Here is an 18,731-nt window from a genome sequence, read left to right as displayed (position 1 = left end):
TATTCCCATATTTACGGAATATTTGCACTTGGGACTGAACCAAGTCAAGTGGTCCTGCCCAGCAGGAACTACACGTTGAATGTTTACACTAAAACAAAATATAACTGCCCTCTCTCTTTCCACTTCGTCCCTCCCTTGCTGAATGATTGTTGTTCCACTGTGCTTGCCAGTGGCTATGCAGTGAGCAGTGGAATCAGCCAATGGTGGAATCCCCTGGTGGCGTGTCTGGACTGGATCCCCTGTGAGGTTACACCACGTTGCCACTGTTACAGCAAACATTACACCCTGCCGCAAAGTCTTGCACATGTGTGGGATTTCACTGTTAGTGAACGAGAGGTAGTATAATCTGCTGTCAACTGCCCTTCTCGTGTGCCTCCATTGCTGCTTTTAAAATGAAGATCTAGGGATTTACATTATCAAAACAATAGACACAGACTAAGCAATGTATTTCCTTCACAAGAAGTAAAAAAGGTGACCAATACAAACTTCTCTGGCAAAGAAATTTAACTTAATTTTATTAAAATATTGAATAGACAACTTTCTCACCGAGTTTACGATAAAACGTTTAACCTCCTGAAAGAGACATGATAAACAAATACAAATTAGTTTCCAAATCACCTTAAATATTTAAGACAACCGCCAAATGTCCAGCTCATGATAACCTACCCATGGACGGACTGATGAGAATGTGTGGGTAACTGCAGATCAGTTCACTAAGAGCTGTGAAACCATTGTGAAGACCATTGAAACATAACCATTACTTTTGCTAAAATGTGCAAAGATTTCCGTCATTACTCATGCTCGCTGTCTGACAGGCTATAATTCCTCCAAAAAGACCCAAAAAAATAAAGACGATAAAAAGAAGTCAAAGACGACAACAACAACAACAACAACAAGAGACAACAATTTCCCATTTCTACTCCATTATCAATTAAGACAATGTAAAAATCAACTACTACTGTGCAACTAAATGGACTACATCCAACGGCTTTGTTTGTGGTAACAAGAGGAAATGAAGTTGTGCAGGATCATAGTCCAGGCTTTGTTTCCTCTTAAGGCAGGTAAGCTTTAAAGGTCCTCTTCATCAGAAACCAGGGCGACCAGACAGAAGGGTGTGCTTCACATCACAGAACCCAAATCAAGAGAGACGCATCTGTCTTTCTCTTGAGCTTCCTTCATGTCCATTTATCGCTGTCTTAGGTAGGTGTGCGTGCATGTATTTACAAATTTTAACAAATGCATTGCCACCAAGGAGCCTCTGCATACTTCTTAATACGTGCAGTGATAAGCAAGGCACCACCTCCATGTGTCTTATGCCAACCTCTTCATGTGTACATCCCACTGCAATCCATCATCACTCACTCCCTTCCATAGTTAATCTCAGATGTACTTCTCTCGACACTTCCCTCTTTCCTCTTTTCCTTGCATATTTCATTGATTAGCATGGGTTTACGTATGATTGCATGTATATTTTTGGGTCTATATTGGCATCTGTACGTAGAGAATTTGGTTGTACTGAGCATTTGGACTATTTGGGATATTTCAAAGAGGAAGAGGAAGGGAAGTGTAATGAGAGGAGGAGGGACAGTGCTGTCTGAGCCTCTAGAAAACAGGCAGTCTGGTGGAGGTCAGAGTACAGGCATTGATATCCTCAGTGTGAGAGGCTCTGTGCAGGGACGGTTCTGAGGCACTGCGGTTTATCTTAGGGAGGGCATGCTGGAGAAGTTCAATGGAGGACAAGATCTAAAAAAAATAAATAAATAAGCACAAATGAGAAGAGAAATAAAGATCATTAGTTAAACAAAGCACTCTTCATTCAGCTTGATGTCCACAGTTACCAAGAGAAGTAGTTCACCTGCGGGAAGAGCGGCCTCTCCTCCTTGGACTTCTTGATGCAGTCAGCCACCAGCCTTTTCATGGCTTTGGGACAGTTCTTGTAGAGCTTACTGAGGTCTGGGGACAAATAGCCTCTTCCCACCATGAAGATTATCTGAAAGGAGGAGTGTGTATAAAATATTTTAGAGTTGAACTACTGATCCAAGTCGGTACGACAACAGGAGACACCTGATCAATCCTAAATCAGCAGTCCACCTCAGAAATACTTTATAAATATGGCCAGTGAGTTTAAGGTGACAGGCATCTAAAACACTGGAGCTATTGTAAAGGCATGAGTGCATGATGCTGCAGAGATAAAGGATGATAGGGAGTACTCTATGTGCTTGCCAGGTCAGCTGAGTACAAAGTCATTCTACAGTATCAAGGAGACTACAAGTACAACAGTGGATCATAACAGCACTTAATGGGCACACTTTGTACGGCAACTTTAGCCTGATTTGAATACAGACAGTAAACTGAACTGGACAAGGAGCCACACACAATCTAGACCTGGTCTTTTGGCCTGTGAGAGGACGAAAAAACCACAGACCACATATGTGCACCCATGCACCCCTTTTCTCACACACGTACAGGGTTGTGTTACGGGGTCTAAAATTAGGCTGGTGGCTCCAGGGCGCTCGCCTCTGTTCCATGGTGGGCCTTAGGCCAGCATCACAACCCCCTTCAGATAGCGACCCAGTGTCTTTCCACCAAAGCTTGGACACATCTGACTGTGGGGTTACAGCTCTGTCTGACATGACCAAATCTGGCAAGGTAGCAAAAACTTGCAAGCCTTGAGTGTTTTTGCAGATTGATTTCGCAAGACAAAACCATTACACATTACAGTTACTGGAGGACAAAGTGGGTGAGTCTTATTATAGCCTCTTACCATTACTTTACATACTTACATTGCATGAACCACTTTACCAAAATGCCTGTCATACGGTATGATGAGACTTTACCTGATCTCTATTTGCTATCTGGGAGTATGGGAGCTCTCCCGTCATGAGCTCAAAGAGAACAATTCCATAGGAATAGACATCAGACTGAAAGCTGTAGGGATTGTTATCCTGCATCCGGATAACCTCAGGAGCCTGTGAGCATACAGAAAAAAACATTAGAACAAGTCAGGGCTATTTTGTTTATTTTCTACTTCCTCTTAGTTTATTGTTTCACATCTCAAGTTTTGCAATTTAGTGGTCTTACTGCTGCAGTGAAGTTAAATGAGTGCTACTGACCATCCAGAGAATGGATCCAGAAGGCTGCTCCACCTGATGTGAGCCACTCCACCTGGCCTTCACAGTGGCAAGACCGAAGTCCCCAATTTTCACTGTTAGCCCTTCATGCAAGAAGATGTCTACACCACTGTCAAGGGAATCTACAGCTAAAACACACTCAAGAAAATTATTGTAGATTACGTCCTTCTGTCTGCAACTTCCATGCAGTAGAAGTACACACACTAAAACCGCTGATAAAAAAGGATACTGTTGGACTTCATGTCACGATGAATGATGTTCTTTGCATGCAGATAGCTGAAAATGAGAGTGAAATTAGATGAGATCTTGTTTCTTTTTCCATTTATCTGAAAAATGTCATGGGACTTACTCCATGCCCTGAGCTGTCTGCCTCGCAATGTCTATGAGCTGGATCATCTTGAAGTTTGTCTCCAGGACGTGAATATGTTTGTAGAGGCTGCTGCCCTCACACCACTGGGTCACTATGGCCAGGTTGTCCTTCGTCATGTAGCCCATGAACAACAGGATGTTGACATGTCGTGTTTTCCTGCAACAGAGGCAGAGGGGAAGAGGAAATCACTAAAACAAAGATAAGACAGAAGTTTGCGATGAAGATGATTCAACACTTTGCAACTGTCAAAAAAGCTGATAACTCCAGCTGTTAAGACAGCTAAAACAAACAGTGTGTCCATGCTGTACTGTGTTTCTTACCTCAACACAGCCACCTCATTTCTGAACGCCTGGAACTGCTCTGGTGTGGGGTCAGTCACCTTTAAAATCTTCACTGCTACATCGCCTGCAACAAAAATCCTCCACTCAGCTGATGCACAGAGTCTACTGCATGTCGAAAAGCAATGCTGCACGCACACTTTTTCCAACTGCTTTATGCGTCGAGTAAGTCACTTCAGAGTGTTAAGTGCACTTTGAGAATGTGAAAGCAGTTACACCTGAAATTCCACTGCCTAATATAAAATACATTCCTACCATGCCATTTCCCTTTGTATACAGTTCCAAAGGAGCCTGAACCGATGCGGGAGTGCAGGTACACCTCACTGGCCTCAATCTCCCAGTAGTAGCTAGAGTCCCGCTTGTCCCGAGGCCTCTGAATGAACAGAGATTAAAAAAAAAAAAAAAAAATGCAACTATGTGAGAAACAAACTGAACACAGGCAGTCATTATCAGCCAATATCTTAAAGGACAGATTGCACAAATCGGTCTGAAAGTATTTACTCTCTATATGACACACAAGACAAGACATAGAACTTACAATTTTATTTTTCTCCTGCGTGTTGAAGGACGGGGCCCTCTCTCGCTGGGCCGGTGCAGGGGCTTTGCATTGGGACTGGGACCAGCCTGTAGGGCTCTGACTGGGGGAACTCCCCGCTTCAGGAATACAATGAGGAAGAAAGCGAAGGGATTCAGGATGGAAGACTTCAGTTGTGTTCAAAATCACTTGCTACACTGTGTACAGGGAATTCTGAGTACAGCACTATAGAGTCTGTCAGATCAAAGTAAAAATAAAAAATAAAAAATTTTGGACATTACTCAGGCCATCTAAATTTGCCATTTTTTTCCTCTGTCTGTGCAATGCATAATGGTAGTAAGTGCTCAGTTAGTGACCATCAGCTGTGCACTACTTATTAGGATGCAAGTGGGATATATATGTTTGTATCTCGCCCTCTAAAGAGAGACCTATGATTGGCAACAGTAAAACAAAGCTCTGACAGGAAAGCACTGGCAAGCACTGGAATGGAAAAATGTATAAAGATTGATGATAGAAGTCTCTGTAGAGCCTTTTTTCTTGTTCAATGGCCTGTCACATCGAGATTAATCTCGCATTACTGCTCTCTACTGCTTAGTAATTTTTTAATGACAATTAAATGTAATGGATAGACCTCAATGTCAAATGCTATGATTCCATTTTGGAGGACTGGGGCGGCTATGCGGTCAACTGACAAAGAGAAGTCTGCATTTGATGACCATTGTGTTTTTAAATTAATGCATGACACGAAGCTGATGAAATGCAGAGCAGGCACTTACCCGAGTCATGATCACGCATTGCATCCTAGAGAAACAAAAAAAACAAGTTCTGTCAGCCTGTTCAAACAGTATTTCACATGCTGCGCTGTCACTCATGGTTTGACTTCAGTACTAAGATGTGAATGCAGATAGCCTGTTTGCAAGGCATGCCATTCAGACTGCACACAGACACTCTGCTTTCTAACCTTTTCTGGACTCTCAGGTGAGGCCTCAACAAAAGACTGGGAGAAGTGCACAATACCTACTTTCCTCTTCAGCCAGAATCTATGGCACCAGGAGCTGGGGGAGGTATTCAGGCAGTCTAGCTACTCCCCAACAGGGTACAATACAACAGGCCAGTGAGGACAGGAGGGAAAGGGACACAGTAAAGTAAAGTGAGGAAGGAACAATGACAAGAGTGATGCTCAGGTTTCTACCTGGACAGAATATATGGGAAATATTCTATAACGCATGCAAAACTAGTGAACTGATTACGCAAGAACGCTGGCAGTGAAAAAGCAGAAACTAGAACTGAACAGGGGGAAGTCAAGTGTGACACATTTTAAAATCGCTAAAATAGGATGCCATCAGGGGAATTACACAAAACAGGCTCAACCCTGTCCAGGTGGATTACTTAACACAGAGTTAGATAAGAGACAGAGAAAGAGCAAAGCAAGGATAGTTGGAATGCCTGAGATGTACGTAGGAGGGCAAGATCACTCTCAGGCAGGAGATATTTTAGGAGTGGCTGCTTGAACGTACAGGAGTACCCAAGGGGCCCATACGGTGTGTAGTTACCTCAATCATGCTGCTGTCTACAGGCAGGGTAGTGCTAACCATGTGGACATTGGGTGTGGAAGTGGAGCGCTGCCTCTGGGAGAGACCGCCGCCTGTGGGTGGGTAGGGCGTGGTGTAGCTGAAGACATGAGGGGTGGAATATCGGTGGGCTGAGCTGTAAGGGCGAACAAGGATCAAATATTCAAAGATTAAGACTGAGCAGCTATTGTTTGCTTAGATGTTGTGTCACTGCTTCAAAATGGCACACACCACTGACATTTAAAAGAAAAACAGATGCTGAATTCTGTAACTTCTTTAAAATTGGGCTGCCGTGGGTGTGGTGGTGGTGGCTGATGCAGGGGCTTTCTGGTTTCATTTCTGTCATTTTCTCTCACTTTCCCCATTCAAGAATCATCTGTTTATGTTGTGCCATCAACAAACTGCTACCAAACAGCAAAATCAACTTCAAGCATAATGTATGGTTTAAAAAAAAAAGTAAAACTGAAAAATAGCACTAAGAGGAAGTAGCTCTTGGTCAATTTTATTGTGGCCTTGCCCTTACCCCATTTTTGGCTAACTTCATACTGCAGAGGTATTTTGCCCTTGATGTTTGCCAAGATCAGTATTGGCTCAGCTGAAGAGTACAAAGCTCACCAGCCAAATATGTTAATCTCCAAACAATCCAAATACTGGTCTGACTTGAGATGTTCACTTTTACAAGCATAAAATCTAATTTTAACAATCTAAAATATCCAAAAGAATATGAACAAGAACCGTGCCTGATGTCCATAAATAAAACTTTGAGCTCTGCATTTGGTCAGAGGTCTTGGTGCACCTCCTCTTAGTTGACTAGTACCTGCGCTGTGCTGTAGCTGCTGGTTAAAATGGGGACAGTGGAACTCCTGCTGAATGATGAACGTAAACAGTGATCATATTACATCACACTTATGACCATAGAGTGCACTCCCTGAGAACAATCCCCCTTTTGGCAATACAAACTATGTTTCAAAAGAGCATTTGAGATTGCTCTGCATGGAACAACTTGATACTTTGTGAGTGCTAATTTGGCAGCTCAGAGCACTTTTTAACCATTTTAAGGGCTCCTGAAACAACAGGCTCTTTTCACGCCTCTTGTTACATCAGCCCTTGGACTGGTAAGCCCCTATAAAGCTGAGGACGTCATTAAAAACAGGATCTAATTCTTTAGAAATGAGAACATAACTAAAATCAATCACAAAGGCTTATGCTCCTTCTCGGTCACTACGTTCTTCGAAGGAACATCATCTGGCATTGCCATTCCTACACACAAGGCAATCACACTGTTTCTCGTTTGTGGTTCCCCGATGGTGGAACAAGCTACCAAATGCTATCAAAGCAGGGGCGTCCCTCTCTATCTTCAGTCTTCCATCCCTCTAACACTCTAACATGCCTAACTCAAACTTACTGCGCACTTCTTTACGTGATCTCCTTGCACTTTGTCTTACTGAACAGATTTAGTACTTAGTGCTTACTCCAAGGTCTCCTACTGTACTGAAGCCTGTGTGTTATCCCTCACTTGGAAGTCGCTCTGGGTAAAAGCGTCTGCCAAATGAGTAAATGTAATGCAACACTACAACTGTATCTCTAATCCTAAGTAGAATATACAATATAATACAATATACAATATAATACACAACATACTTCTTCCTGCTTCTGCCAGGGGTTGTTGTTGCAAGGAGAACCTTAATCATTACCACAATCCATGTTACAATCCAAGTTATATTTTGTGATATGTATATCCTGTGTAGTCACAATGTTATCTTATTTGTCTCATTTGCATTTGAGTATGGGAAGCGTTTCCTCTTCATGAAAACACGTATCTACTGTATGAATCTATCTCTTACTAATAAAAGCAGTACGAGGTTACGTCACGGACAGGACAAGGATGAAAACTTTGTCTCACCTTGGAAACCGTGTTAGGGATTCTCTCATTCGCCGGGACAACAGCGGTGGCAATGATGGGGCACCGCTCTCACCAGGTGTTGGACACAGCCTGAAAACAGACAGAACCAGAGAGTGAACAGCACATAGTATACAGTGCACCAGTGTGTGAATTCTTAGACAAATAACAGCTGGCTGCTAAAAGACTGCAGTGGTTGTCGTGTAAAAAGGTTTCCCTCTTTGTTGTTAATGACATGGATATTTGAATGATTACAGTCCTACAGTCTAAATGCACTAACACTACACTAATAAGCCTCTAGTCTCAGTGCAAATACGCAAAGCCATATATTTACCAGCCCTAATCAGGAGACCTGTAGTAGCAGCAGAATTTGCTTTTCCTTATCTTAACAACACAATTTCTGATGCACTATGAATCCTCCTTCAAAACTATAATAGCTAAGAGAATGGGTTTAGAAAGGTAGGGAAGTCTGTCTGCTATATTTCTATAATTAATTGTTCTTGATGTAAGGCTCAAAAAGTGCTGTTATGGAATGGACAGACATGTTATGAAAGGCCTTTTTACATGAGGCCTCCTCTTCAACCTGAAGACACTTACAGGAGTTGTCTGATATTGCTCCAGTCCACACACATCGTGGGCACTTTGGTGCTACAATGCTCATGGAATTTGTAGCCGCATGTTTGGCAACGGAAACCATTCAAAAGAAACTTCTGGCAAATATCACAGAACGCCAGCTTCAGATATGTTTTCCGAACCTGAAGATGACAGAAAAAAATTGCATTTATTTCTTCAGCAGTGACACTTTGAGCGTTGAAGATATTGTAAATGCTTCAGGCACTCACAAAATTATGCGTTGTCAAAGGTACATGATCTAAAACCTCCACCAGCAGCTCTTCCCCAATCAGAGAGGTGGAGTCAGTATTCCAATCCATCCGTAGTTTTTTACTGTTTAAAAAGACAGACAAAAGATTTACTTGAGGGGATATCAAAGGAGACAAAACAATCAAAGCAAGTAAGAATGCAATCTGTACAAACTCTGATTTTATTTCCCTGGTTTCAAATCTACACCAGTCCTGAGCTCACCTCCTCTGTCCTGGATGCAGCCTGAAGACAGCACAGCACTGAGGCTGCAGACCTCGCACCTTTAATGCTTTAATCAGGCAATTGTGCAGAGTCATACCTGGTCGCACGTTTACCTGAGGAATGAAAAAAAACAAAAACAAAACACAAATTCATCTCTTGGTGGCCAGGACATAAGCAGCTCATTATGCCTTCAGAGGAATTATGGGCAATCTTCTATGTGCTGGGGAAATCAACTCACCACAGTGCGTTGCTGGTTTGGGAGGTAGACTCGGATAGTGCTGCTAGTCTTGGAGTCGGGCATCTTGCTGTCATCTGAGGAGCGACGCTGGCAGGGAAAGCCCTGCACCATGGTTGGTGAAAGGCATGGGCCCTCGAACGGAGAGTCCTTCATTCCGAAGCCGTTGCTCAGAGTCTTCCACGCTCCCTGGAGGTGCTCCATTAGTAAAGCCAAGTGCTCTCAATGGTCTGAAAAAAATAAATAAATAAAAGACAAGCAAAACACACACACACACACACAGAAACATTATTAGTACTCAGAATGCTTGAAAGCACACATCACCGATTGACTTCTTAATTAATATTACATTAGCCCCCTTTCTTCTTTGAAAGGATATTGGTGGTGTGCAGACTTAGCGGCAAAGTGTAAATGACATTTAATGTAAATGTTTTTCAACATTACAATTCAGTCCACTCCTCCATCAATCTTTCTGAGGATATGTTTTAAAATGGCTTCTCTGAAATCTATCTTTGGAGTATCAAACACTATGCCCTGTAGTTTTGAAAAGTGGCTTCAAAACATTTTTGCTGAGAAAGCAGCTGTGGCTGGCTTAAGTGCATGTCAGTTACAATGGATTCGTCTAGTGTCAATTTTTCACTGCAGGGGAAAAACGTAGCTAAAACAAAGACAGATTTGGTTTATGGCACTGAGGACTTATTGGATGTAATCTCCAAATATAATCTCACCAACTGCAACCCTCTTGAATGGTGGCATGATTAGGGCCATTTCCAGTACAGAGAAAATATATGTTCTGACCTATTTAGAGGTCTTGTGTGCTTATTAAACTAGTTGTTTGTTGAATACCCCGTCTGAGGGTTTTTGACATGAAAGTAGAATCTACTGTGGCATCTTTCCTTTCTTTTCCTTCTTGGAGGCACCAGCAGAGCAATGTAGACAAACTAATCCACTCAGACAAAGAGAATCTCAGGCCAACATAGAGGTCAGTCGTGTTATTTACAGTATATGCTTTCAGCAGACTCTCTCCTCTGCACAGTCAAATAACAGACAATTAAAACTCAACAGCATATAACATAGAGGATCACAAAATTCACAAACATGGTCTAATTAAATAAATGAAACAGAAGAAAACTTAAAACTTTTGGCAAGCCAAAAACATAATTCAGGCAGTTGCCTGAGGAAAAAAAAACTTGAGTTGTTGCAACTCAAGTTGTACTCTCCCTCTTCTGCTTTGTTTTCAATACAAACTGCTGGGCTATATATATACACACACACAAGTTTCACTAATTCTTGGTCTTCAATTTCAGTGTGTATACTTTCACCCTGCAAAACTCTTAATTATCCTTGGTGTGTCTTATACAAAGAGCTGCTAACACTGAAGAGATGATTACTGCAGTTAGTGGTTAGCTGTCACAGCAGACATACTGGTTTGTCACTAGCACAGAAAAGCAGGACCTTGGAGGAGGGATTGTGGGTCTTCCACCCTTCCCACCATGCTGCAGGAATTGTGTTCAAAACAAGAGCTGTGATCCGTCCAGAAAAGGGTAACAACAGAAAGAATGCGAAGTCCAGAATAATTAGACTTAACTCCCATCTGCTCGGATCTGGTGTACAGAACTGGTCAGTCTGCATAGCGCAGTCAGCTTTGCAAACCCGCGGCAAGTTCTGCATCCACATAAGAACTGCTGTGACTTGACTGAAGTCTTCAAAGTCAGAAATGTAGGTGAGACCAATGTCAGCAGGTTAGCATATTTTGGCAGAGTTAAGTTGAGAGGCTCACTGAACTGACTTTGAACGCCTCCTCAATTATATCAAACTTCTTCCTAAAAATGACCACAAGACAGGACTCCTGCTGAAATGCGTGCACTTTGTGCAGAAGTATAAAAGCCATTAGTAACGACGTATGTTTTCTTAAGGCCTTCTAGACACAGATATAACGGTGAAATTGCCTGTAGGCCCTCAGAGGCCAACTATATCGTTAAACTTCAATGCACAGCTCTATTCGCCCTCCATTCAAATTTCACTCGCTCAAACGATACGTTTTCCTGGTCGTTTGCCTCACGGAGAGGCGGTTTAACAGTCGTAGTTAGCATTTCAAACACAATTCAGTGAGTAGCAATGCTAGGAGCCTGTAGCCCGTATTTGCTTACCAAGAGAAGTTAGAAAAGTTGTGCTCCGCCATAACTTCAGGAAAAAGTGGCGTCGGTGACATCATCATATTTGCAACGCATTCAAAGAAAAGGGGAAAAAGTCGAGGTGGCTGAAAACCCTGAAACCGTATAAGATAATCCTGTATCCGGTAAATGTGGCAGTGCTGGAAGACGTCGAGGTCATAGGCGGGTCTCTTTTACGATCCACCTAAAATAATAGAGGAAAAGTTTTATCTCCCAGCCGTGGTAAATAGGAAAAAATCCGTCGGACCCTCAAAGTGACACGACGAGGGATATTCTTTTAGACCCGTCAGGCACTTTCAAATTAAAACTCCCGTAAGTTGCTCGGTAATGCCTCGCTTTTCAAATCAATATTTACGTTGTTCGGGAGAAGGTGAAAAGGTTTGAGTTGGTGCCGTGCGTCCGTCTGACGCCAGTGATTGTAACAGGACCTTGCAGTCATAACAAGAGTTGCAAGCATCACTCACACTGCGCAACTATAGCACAAACTTAAGCCCTCCCACTTCGGTGTTACTGTTGTTTTTGCTCATAAAAAAATCTACAGTACATTTTAAAAACGTTAGGTCCTTAAAATTTGATAACATTTTACATATATACTACATGTAAAATATATGTCCGTCGCCTATGTCAATTTTGAGATGGTACTCTGGGGATACTTCCCTGGTTTACCTTTTCGCACAGGCTGATGCGTATGAGACATTAACACACATATGTTTATATTTTAATGCGTTTTCGTATAAATATTAATTGACAGTATCTTTTGAAAAGCAAAAAATAGGCCCACTACCGGTTTGGAGCAAAGGAGTGATCCATTATTAACTCCAAGTGCACCATCATCTGGAAACGAAGGGGTAGTGCAACACCGAAGCCTTGGAAGTCATTTTGGAGCCTTCCCATTATTTATGACAGTAATGTTACATTTTACACATCTGGTCAAAAAGACAATAAAGATTGTATCCCACTTGCTATACACTACATCGTATAGCATGTAGACTACAGTCAGAAAAAAAAAACGTTTCACATGAAGTCTAGATTTTTCAAATTGACATGAATGCATCATTCTTTAGTTTACATGGATTTGAAATGTTTCCAAACGTCTAAACAGGCTAAAACATAAGTTTCTTTTATTCCAAACTGGCCTTGAAACAGTAGGCTACCATTGTGAAACTGTAACCTCTACACTCACCATGTGTTCACCATCTCTGTAGCATCCCGGTCTGGGTCCCCTGAGGTATCCTAATCACAGATGGCTCATAGGTCCTTTCAACAAGCTGGAGTTGACACCATCTGAGAATAAAACAGCCTCATAAACACACCGGTCAATATGTCTTGATGGGTTCAGCATACATTGTTTCCATGAAGCAGCAGCAGACCATTTTAGCTAGAAATCTAGTTCATAAAACCCATGTTCTATCCCTATTTAACTATTTAACTTTACACTTTAGTCTGCTTTTCTGAAAATTGCATTTTCTAACAGATATCCTGTCTAACAAATAACAGAAATACCAAATACTGTTTCTGTGAAGAGGAGGGCAGGGCTTTGTCATTGTGGAGCGTTTTAAGGTACTCCACTCCACATGCAACCGTACCACTGTGTTTCTGTCAGCATGGGATATCATGGAGATACATATCTAAATCCATTCAAATTTATGCAACAAAGGTTGTTATATATTTCCCTGCTTGGTATTAAAGGTTGAGAGATGCAAAATGAAGACCAGAGGAGATAGAAATCACTATCTCTGAGCTTTATAACCAAAGCCACCTTAAGACTGGCACGGATGCTTCTCTCCCACTTATTGATCTGACTGAGCACTCAGGCCAGTTAGCTGAGATGCTTGCAGCTCCCATGGATTGTTGTCTCTATCAGTCCTTTTGTATTCAAAATGTGATGCAATCAGGACTTGTTAAACAAGAAGGGTCTGCAACAGGGTTATACAATAATATGTTTGTAAAACCATATCATCATTTTGAAACATATACACACCACTGTTTGATTGTTTTGATCATAGACTTTTTTAGGCCAGATACAGACATCTATATACAGATTATTGCACTGGTATATAGGAAGGTGCTTCTGACACATGCCTTAAGTACTGCCATTAATTGTCTGAAAGTGGTTATTGCAGAGATCAGAACGGTTACTACACGCATCATATTGCTCACAAAACCCTACACCTTGATATGCAAATTTGCTGTATATATAAGTAAATTCCCTTAATAAATTGAGGCTAGCTAACCCTTTAAAATGACCATATGAAAGCATTCTATATTTGCTGTTAAAACGTGAACTAGCATTTTATGTACTGTATTTATTTTGTGACTCTTTTATACCTCATTTTCTTTTTTGAAAGTATTGTATGAATTATTATTGATGTTGTTGTTGTCTAATATTTAGTCTTTGTAGTTGTAGAAGTACTACCAGTTGTAATATAAGTGTATAGCTTTTAATGAGGCAATAACATTACCTTAATGTTTTGTAATTTTAATAAGTTTTTAATGCTGGTAAAATAAGGACAGTCAATTTAGGGAAAAAGGATCATTCTATAACCATGATTGGGTGATTCATGGAGGCGGTGTCCAGACATTCTTCTGTTTGATTGGCTGTTGTCGGAGTATGTGGCCAATGACTGTGCAGGTTTTCGCTGAATGACAATTCAGGAACTCCTGCTCACACCGCATGTAGCGCAAAGAAGGAGGCGTAAACACTGACATAGCTAGGTAGCCAGCAAGGTAAGCAATAAAACGGTACTAAAAATTTATTTAATCAGTAAATATTGTCTATCTGTAAACTTTGAAAGTATGACGTGTTAAAATAGATTATAGCGGAAAATTGGGCGTTTGGTCGGTTTTCCTTTGTGAAAACGCACTGGTTTGGTTTGGTCTCACTAATGGAGCATCGGTGTTCTCAGTCCGGCCTGCTAACGTTAGCTCGTCACAACGACTTTGGTGTGTGCGCCCTGCGCGGGAAATTTTGTTTTTATGGTATATTCGCCTGAATATCCGCTAGAAACCATCTACGACGAACCTTTATCGCCATACGTGTCGGATCCACACTTTCTTACTGGAGAAAGAAGATTGATCGTCGACTGAACCGTGCTTCTTGGTCGTGATCGTGAGGGGGTCTGCTAGCATGTGCTAGCCAGCAGCACTAGTGTCTCGCGAGCACGCAGAAAAATCAACGTGACTAGGCCAACGTTAGCGTAGCTTCAGCCTTTGGCATTTTATTCTGTTTTGCAAGCTCAGAAACAGATCGGAATCACGTTGTCTGCTTTACTTACTCTACATGGATGGCCCGTAGACATTTTAAAAACAAAGCGATTTATCTTAATATTGGTTAGAATCTGGCTTCGCTGTATTTAGCAGATGTGAAATCAGCATAACACGACTCGGTGTGACTGCCCTCTTGAGTTAGCTTTCCAAGTTAGCATACAGTCCACGGCATGCTTTCATGGCCATTTCTGTAGTAGTCAGCGGCGTGTGGCATTATGTTGGACTAAGTTATGGAAGATAAGCTAAGCTCAGCTGTATGTAGTTTCAGGTTAAAGACTCCAGTGGAAACAACCTCTCGTGTGGATACTGGTTAAAGACTATTATTTTAGTAACGAGTTAGTGAAACATTGTTATGTAAGCTATAAGTTGAGGCCCGACGGCCACGAGAATCACCGTTACAAGAATTAGAAGCAACAAGTTAGCCCTTGTAGTCTTGTACTACGGTGATTTAAATTCAGCTGCCTCGTGTTGACATCCTCCACCGTCTTTTGGGCCGTCTCATTGCGAGGACCTTGATTACTCATTAACTCACATTCTCCTGACTTGATGTCTTTAGCACCGTCAGCAAACAGAAGTTTGGCCTATGGCGATCACAACATGATTCCATTGAGGAAATCGTGTAAGTTAGTTTAGTAGTTAGTTGTAGTCCAGTGGCCGATTATGATAGACTCCTCAGCTGAAAAAATGTACCCCATTGTTTGACTGTAGATTAGATCCCCTGGTAGTCATTATTCTAGACTCACTCTTGCAGTACTGATGTGTGAGTTGTGTGCTGGAATTTGAACAGAATATTTTCTAAAATGGGACATTTTGATTGCCCTGTTCACACACGGTCATATCCATGTTCACGTTATTCTTTGTGTACCTTGTGTACACTGGCTGCACCTCCAAAACCTCACTTCATCAGCGCACCAGCTGTTTATTTTCCAGTAGGCACCGGTGTAAACAGTTGCATCCCTCAAAATCATCCCTCAGGCTTTCACACCAAATATGACAAATAGTATAATATGTATGTGGTAGAGCCAAAGCGCATTATGTCAGTGTGTTTGTAAGTAGTCTAAACAGATTAGTACCAATGACAAGAATTATGTGCTGTGTTAATGTTTTTAGGTTTTAACATCGTTTTAAGCAGCTTAATTGTTCAAGAGGCCACTTGCAAAGCCTCATTTGAACCAGGATGTAGAATATGAAAACAGCATAAACTGCTATCCCTCAGTATTTGCTTGTGACAGGTATGATTGTGCAGTTAAATTTGCCTTCAACAAAATACCAGTTTTTGTCTGCAAGAATTCACATGCATGCACCTCATGCTCAGTGAAGGCTCAAAGCTGAGTTAAGTCAGCAGTGGGAAATGAAGACGATGCATGCCAAGCTAATACCCAAATTTCTGGCTGAAAATAATTGACTCCTTTTTGTGTATTTGGTGTGAAATTCCGGTAAGATAGAAAACTTGTCCAGTGTACATGGTGTGTGTCATAAGAACATGGAAAAATTTTGTTTTAATTTTTTTTTACTGATATATGTCATTCTTTGTTTAGGTAATGGAGATGAGCAGCAACAGTGAGTGCTTTGGATGTGGCCGCTCCGGGCATTGGATCAAGCATTGCCCCAATGCCAGTGGTGCACGTGGACGTGGCAGGGGTCGGGGACGAGGCAAGGGTACTATATACTATGCAGGCCACACTCAGTACAAGATTATTATTTCATATAATACCTGGGCTGCACATTAGTCTATTTTTAACTGCCCTTTACATATGTGATTCACAGATGGGTTTTGGCACAGAATTCCTGATGGCACATATTAATTTTGAGGAGACACACTTTGGGAGTTGAAGTCATAAATTAAAACCTTGTAGTCTTCCTTTCATCTTTTCATAGCAATCTGTCTGTTTCATTACAGAGCTGTTCTGCTATCGTTGTGGAGACCAAGGACACATGGCCAGGGACTGTGACCAGACTGAGGATGGTGTGCATTCCAGTTCTGTTTCTTCTAGTTCATTTCTACTTATTGGTGTGAAGTGGTATTTGATTACAACACAATTACGGAAGTAATTATAACAACACTTTAACAGGTCATCATTAACAGTGTACTAACGATAATAGTTAATGTTTTAACAGCCCAATGATATTTTCTTGAAAACCAACAGTAAAACAATTTTCACAAACTGCTTTGTTTTAAAACATTTTTCGCTTTGCAGCGTGCTACAACTGCCACAGGAGTGGCCACATTTCCCGGGACTGCAAGGAGCCCAAAAAGGAGAGGGAGCAGCTTTGCTACACCTGCGGCAAAGCTGGTCACATGGCCCGTGACTGTGATCATGCCAACGAGCAGAAGTGCTACTCCTGCGGTGGGTTTGGCCACATCCAGAAACTTTGCGATAAGGTGAAATGTTACAGGTGAGTGTTGACTTGAAGTCTTGTTTTGCCATCCAGCACTGTGTCCGTTGTTGTAGTTTTCAAAAATGTTTGGTGGTAGTAGTAGCAGTGTGTTGCTTATTCGAATTTCACTTTTGAGTAAGTGAACTGTAATTGCCTTTCTTTGAGGAAACTAATATCTTTTGTCTCTCCTAGGTGTGGTGAGATTGGTCACGTTGCTGTGCATTGCAGTAAAGCCAGCGAGACTAACTGCTACAACTGCGGAAAGGCAGGCCACCTGGCAAAAGAGTGCACCATTGAAGCCACCGCATAATCAGTGCCCTCTGTTGCCCCTCCTTTTTTCAGATTGATGGTTGGTTGTATTATTTTCTCTGAATCCTCTTCACTGGCCAAAGGTTGGCTAACAGAGGCTAGTCCCAGGCCAGTGAGCCTCTCGACATGTAATACAAAGAAAGGGGTGAAAAAAATATCTTTCTGCATTCAATACAAAAATGTTTTAGTTTGGTAGCGGTGTTATGTATAATGCTTTGTTAAAGAACCCCCCTTTCCAAGCCACTGGTGATCAGAGATGAATAAATGGGACTAAACATATGGGAATCTATAGGACCTCTGAGCTTGTGGAAGTGAGTCTCAGTAAAATGAGATAGAAGAAGGGAGTAAATAGAAACCGAACTTCCATGTATGGTTATTTTGGTTTGTTTTAGTGGGATATGAGTTGGCCAAGAGAGTATGACATGGAAACAGTTCATAACACGATGCATTTCAGCCCTACAAGCAGCTAAGAGGGCGATAACAAACTACGTTATATTGCTAAGATATAAAAATTTTGGAGGTATTAAACACATTCTTTTATAGAAATCTGTTTACAATTTAAATATCACTTGGTAGTCCAAGGTAGACTTTTCCTTTTAAAATGGCTTTGGAATTCTTTTGTTTTTACCTTGGCAAAAAATTTAACATCACGAACAGTTGTCAGAACAGCAGAATTAGGAGTTATTTGGGAATGAAAAAATGTTTTCACAGAAATCAAAATGTTATTTTTGTACAATATCACTTAGACTACTGTATAAATACCATTTGCTTGTACTCAGTTTTTAAGTCGGAAGGAAAGTGCAACTGAAGTCCTAGAAAATAGAAGTGTAATTTTAAACTATCAATAAAGCTGGAGGAGCACGGGGAGGACCTTTTGTCTGATTTGCGTGCAATATGAGTGTGTGTGTGAAAGATTGTTTTAAAATGCCTGTCCTTTTACAGAGGTTTGCTCTCAAGTGATCTGGCCATCTTTTAAAAGAAGTCTGAGCTACAGCTTATCTAGGACACAAGCCTGCGTGATAAGCCATTTGAGCCTTTGAGGAAGCCCATATGCAAGATAATGATATATACTCTATAAGTTGTATGCTACCAAATTTTGTGTTGTTCTCCTGCAGTGCTTTGGCAGGACATCTGCAGAAATGCATGCCTGCAATGTGGCCACATTTGTCCTAAAGTGCGCATCAAAAATCTTGATGCAACCACACACACAACTCCATGCGGGCTTTAAAAAGGTGCTGTCGTTGACAGAGTACACTGGATAAAACTGGAAAGGGGATTCTGCTGTCTCCAACAGGAAGGGTCAGATTTCCCTGTCAAATTCCTTCTGCTTTCTTGCAGCAAATTTAGCCACCCTGAGGCTCAGCGAGGGAATGACGGTAGACTGAACTAATGCCGTAAATAAAAAAAAAAAGTCGAGGAGTAAAATGGAGAACTAATGG

General features: G+C 41.5%; 2 protein-coding genes across 8 annotated transcripts; one reads left to right on the top strand and one right to left on the bottom strand.

Moving 5' to 3' along the window:
* Window positions 1–489: 489 nt before the first annotated feature.
* Window positions 490–11,785, bottom strand: raf1a (Raf-1 proto-oncogene, serine/threonine kinase a). Of its 2 annotated transcripts, XM_041051685.1 has the most exons (18): window positions 11,314–11,785; window positions 9,167–9,393; window positions 8,929–9,041; window positions 8,688–8,790; window positions 8,443–8,600; window positions 7,849–7,938; window positions 5,928–6,081; window positions 5,336–5,455; window positions 5,151–5,175; window positions 4,378–4,493; window positions 4,095–4,212; window positions 3,822–3,906; window positions 3,481–3,657; window positions 3,361–3,407; window positions 3,114–3,232; window positions 2,838–2,969; window positions 1,856–1,990; window positions 490–1,743 (listed from the first exon to the last, which is right to left on the bottom strand). In XM_041051685.1, exons 2-18 carry the CDS (start codon window positions 9,365–9,367, stop codon window positions 1,603–1,605), a joined length of 2,034 nt encoding a protein of 677 aa, XP_040907619.1. In that variant the 5' UTR covers window positions 9,368–9,393; window positions 11,314–11,785; the 3' UTR covers window positions 490–1,602. The 2 variants fall into 2 exon arrangements, with proteins under 2 accessions (XP_040907619.1, XP_040907627.1); XM_041051693.1 differs by lacking the exon at window positions 5,336–5,455.
* Window positions 11,786–13,966: 2,181 nt separating this feature from the next.
* Window positions 13,967–18,159, top strand: cnbpa (CCHC-type zinc finger, nucleic acid binding protein a). Of its 6 annotated transcripts, none has more exons than XM_041060917.1 (5): window positions 13,967–14,064; window positions 16,143–16,263; window positions 16,505–16,582; window positions 16,803–17,001; window positions 17,176–18,159. In XM_041060917.1, the coding sequence occupies exons 2-5, from the start codon at window positions 16,146–16,148 to the stop codon at window positions 17,291–17,293; spliced, it is 513 nt and encodes a 170-aa protein (XP_040916851.1). In that variant the 5' UTR covers window positions 13,967–14,064; window positions 16,143–16,145; the 3' UTR covers window positions 17,294–18,159. The 6 variants fall into 6 exon arrangements, with proteins under 6 accessions (XP_040916851.1, XP_040916869.1, XP_040916893.1 ...); XM_041060935.1 differs by having other exon boundaries at window positions 14,014–14,064; window positions 16,143–16,257; XM_041060959.1 differs by having other exon boundaries at window positions 14,015–14,064; window positions 16,143–16,257; window positions 16,505–16,570.
* Window positions 18,160–18,731: the final 572 nt, after the last annotated feature.

The sequence above is a fragment of the Toxotes jaculatrix genome, chromosome 2 (genome assembly GCF_017976425.1).
Source record: "Toxotes jaculatrix isolate fToxJac2 chromosome 2, fToxJac2.pri, whole genome shotgun sequence".
Lineage (NCBI taxonomy): Eukaryota > Metazoa > Chordata > Actinopteri > Toxotidae > Toxotes > Toxotes jaculatrix.
Note: the sequence above shows the minus strand (reverse complement) of the source record. Positions and strands in the feature narration are given on the sequence as shown.

What these genes read in the sequence shown, in the direction of transcription:
- raf1a (XM_041051685.1), bottom strand. Translation starts at nt 9,367, where the DNA reads ATGGAGCACCTCCAGGGAGCGTGGAAGACTCTGAGCAACGGCTTCGGA. An exon ending in CAAACCAGCAACGCACTGTG is followed by an intron (nt 9,042 to 9,166) that starts GTGAGTTGATTT and finishes TTCATTCCTCAG; the next exon opens with GTAAACGTGCGACCAGGTAT. An exon ending in TAGACAGCAGCATGATTGAG is followed by an intron (nt 5,456 to 5,927) that starts GTAACTACACAC and finishes GTTGGGGAGTAG; the next exon opens with CTAGACTGCCTGAATACCTC.
- cnbpa (XM_041060917.1), top strand. Translation starts at nt 16,146, where the DNA reads ATGGAGATGAGCAGCAACAGTGAGTGCTTTGGATGTGGCCGCTCCGGG. An exon ending in GGGTCGGGGACGAGGCAAGG is followed by an intron (nt 16,264 to 16,504) that starts GTACTATATACT and finishes GTTTCATTACAG; the next exon opens with AGCTGTTCTGCTATCGTTGT. An exon ending in TGAGGATGGTGTGCATTCCA is followed by an intron (nt 16,583 to 16,802) that starts GTTCTGTTTCTT and finishes TTCGCTTTGCAG; the next exon opens with CGTGCTACAACTGCCACAGG.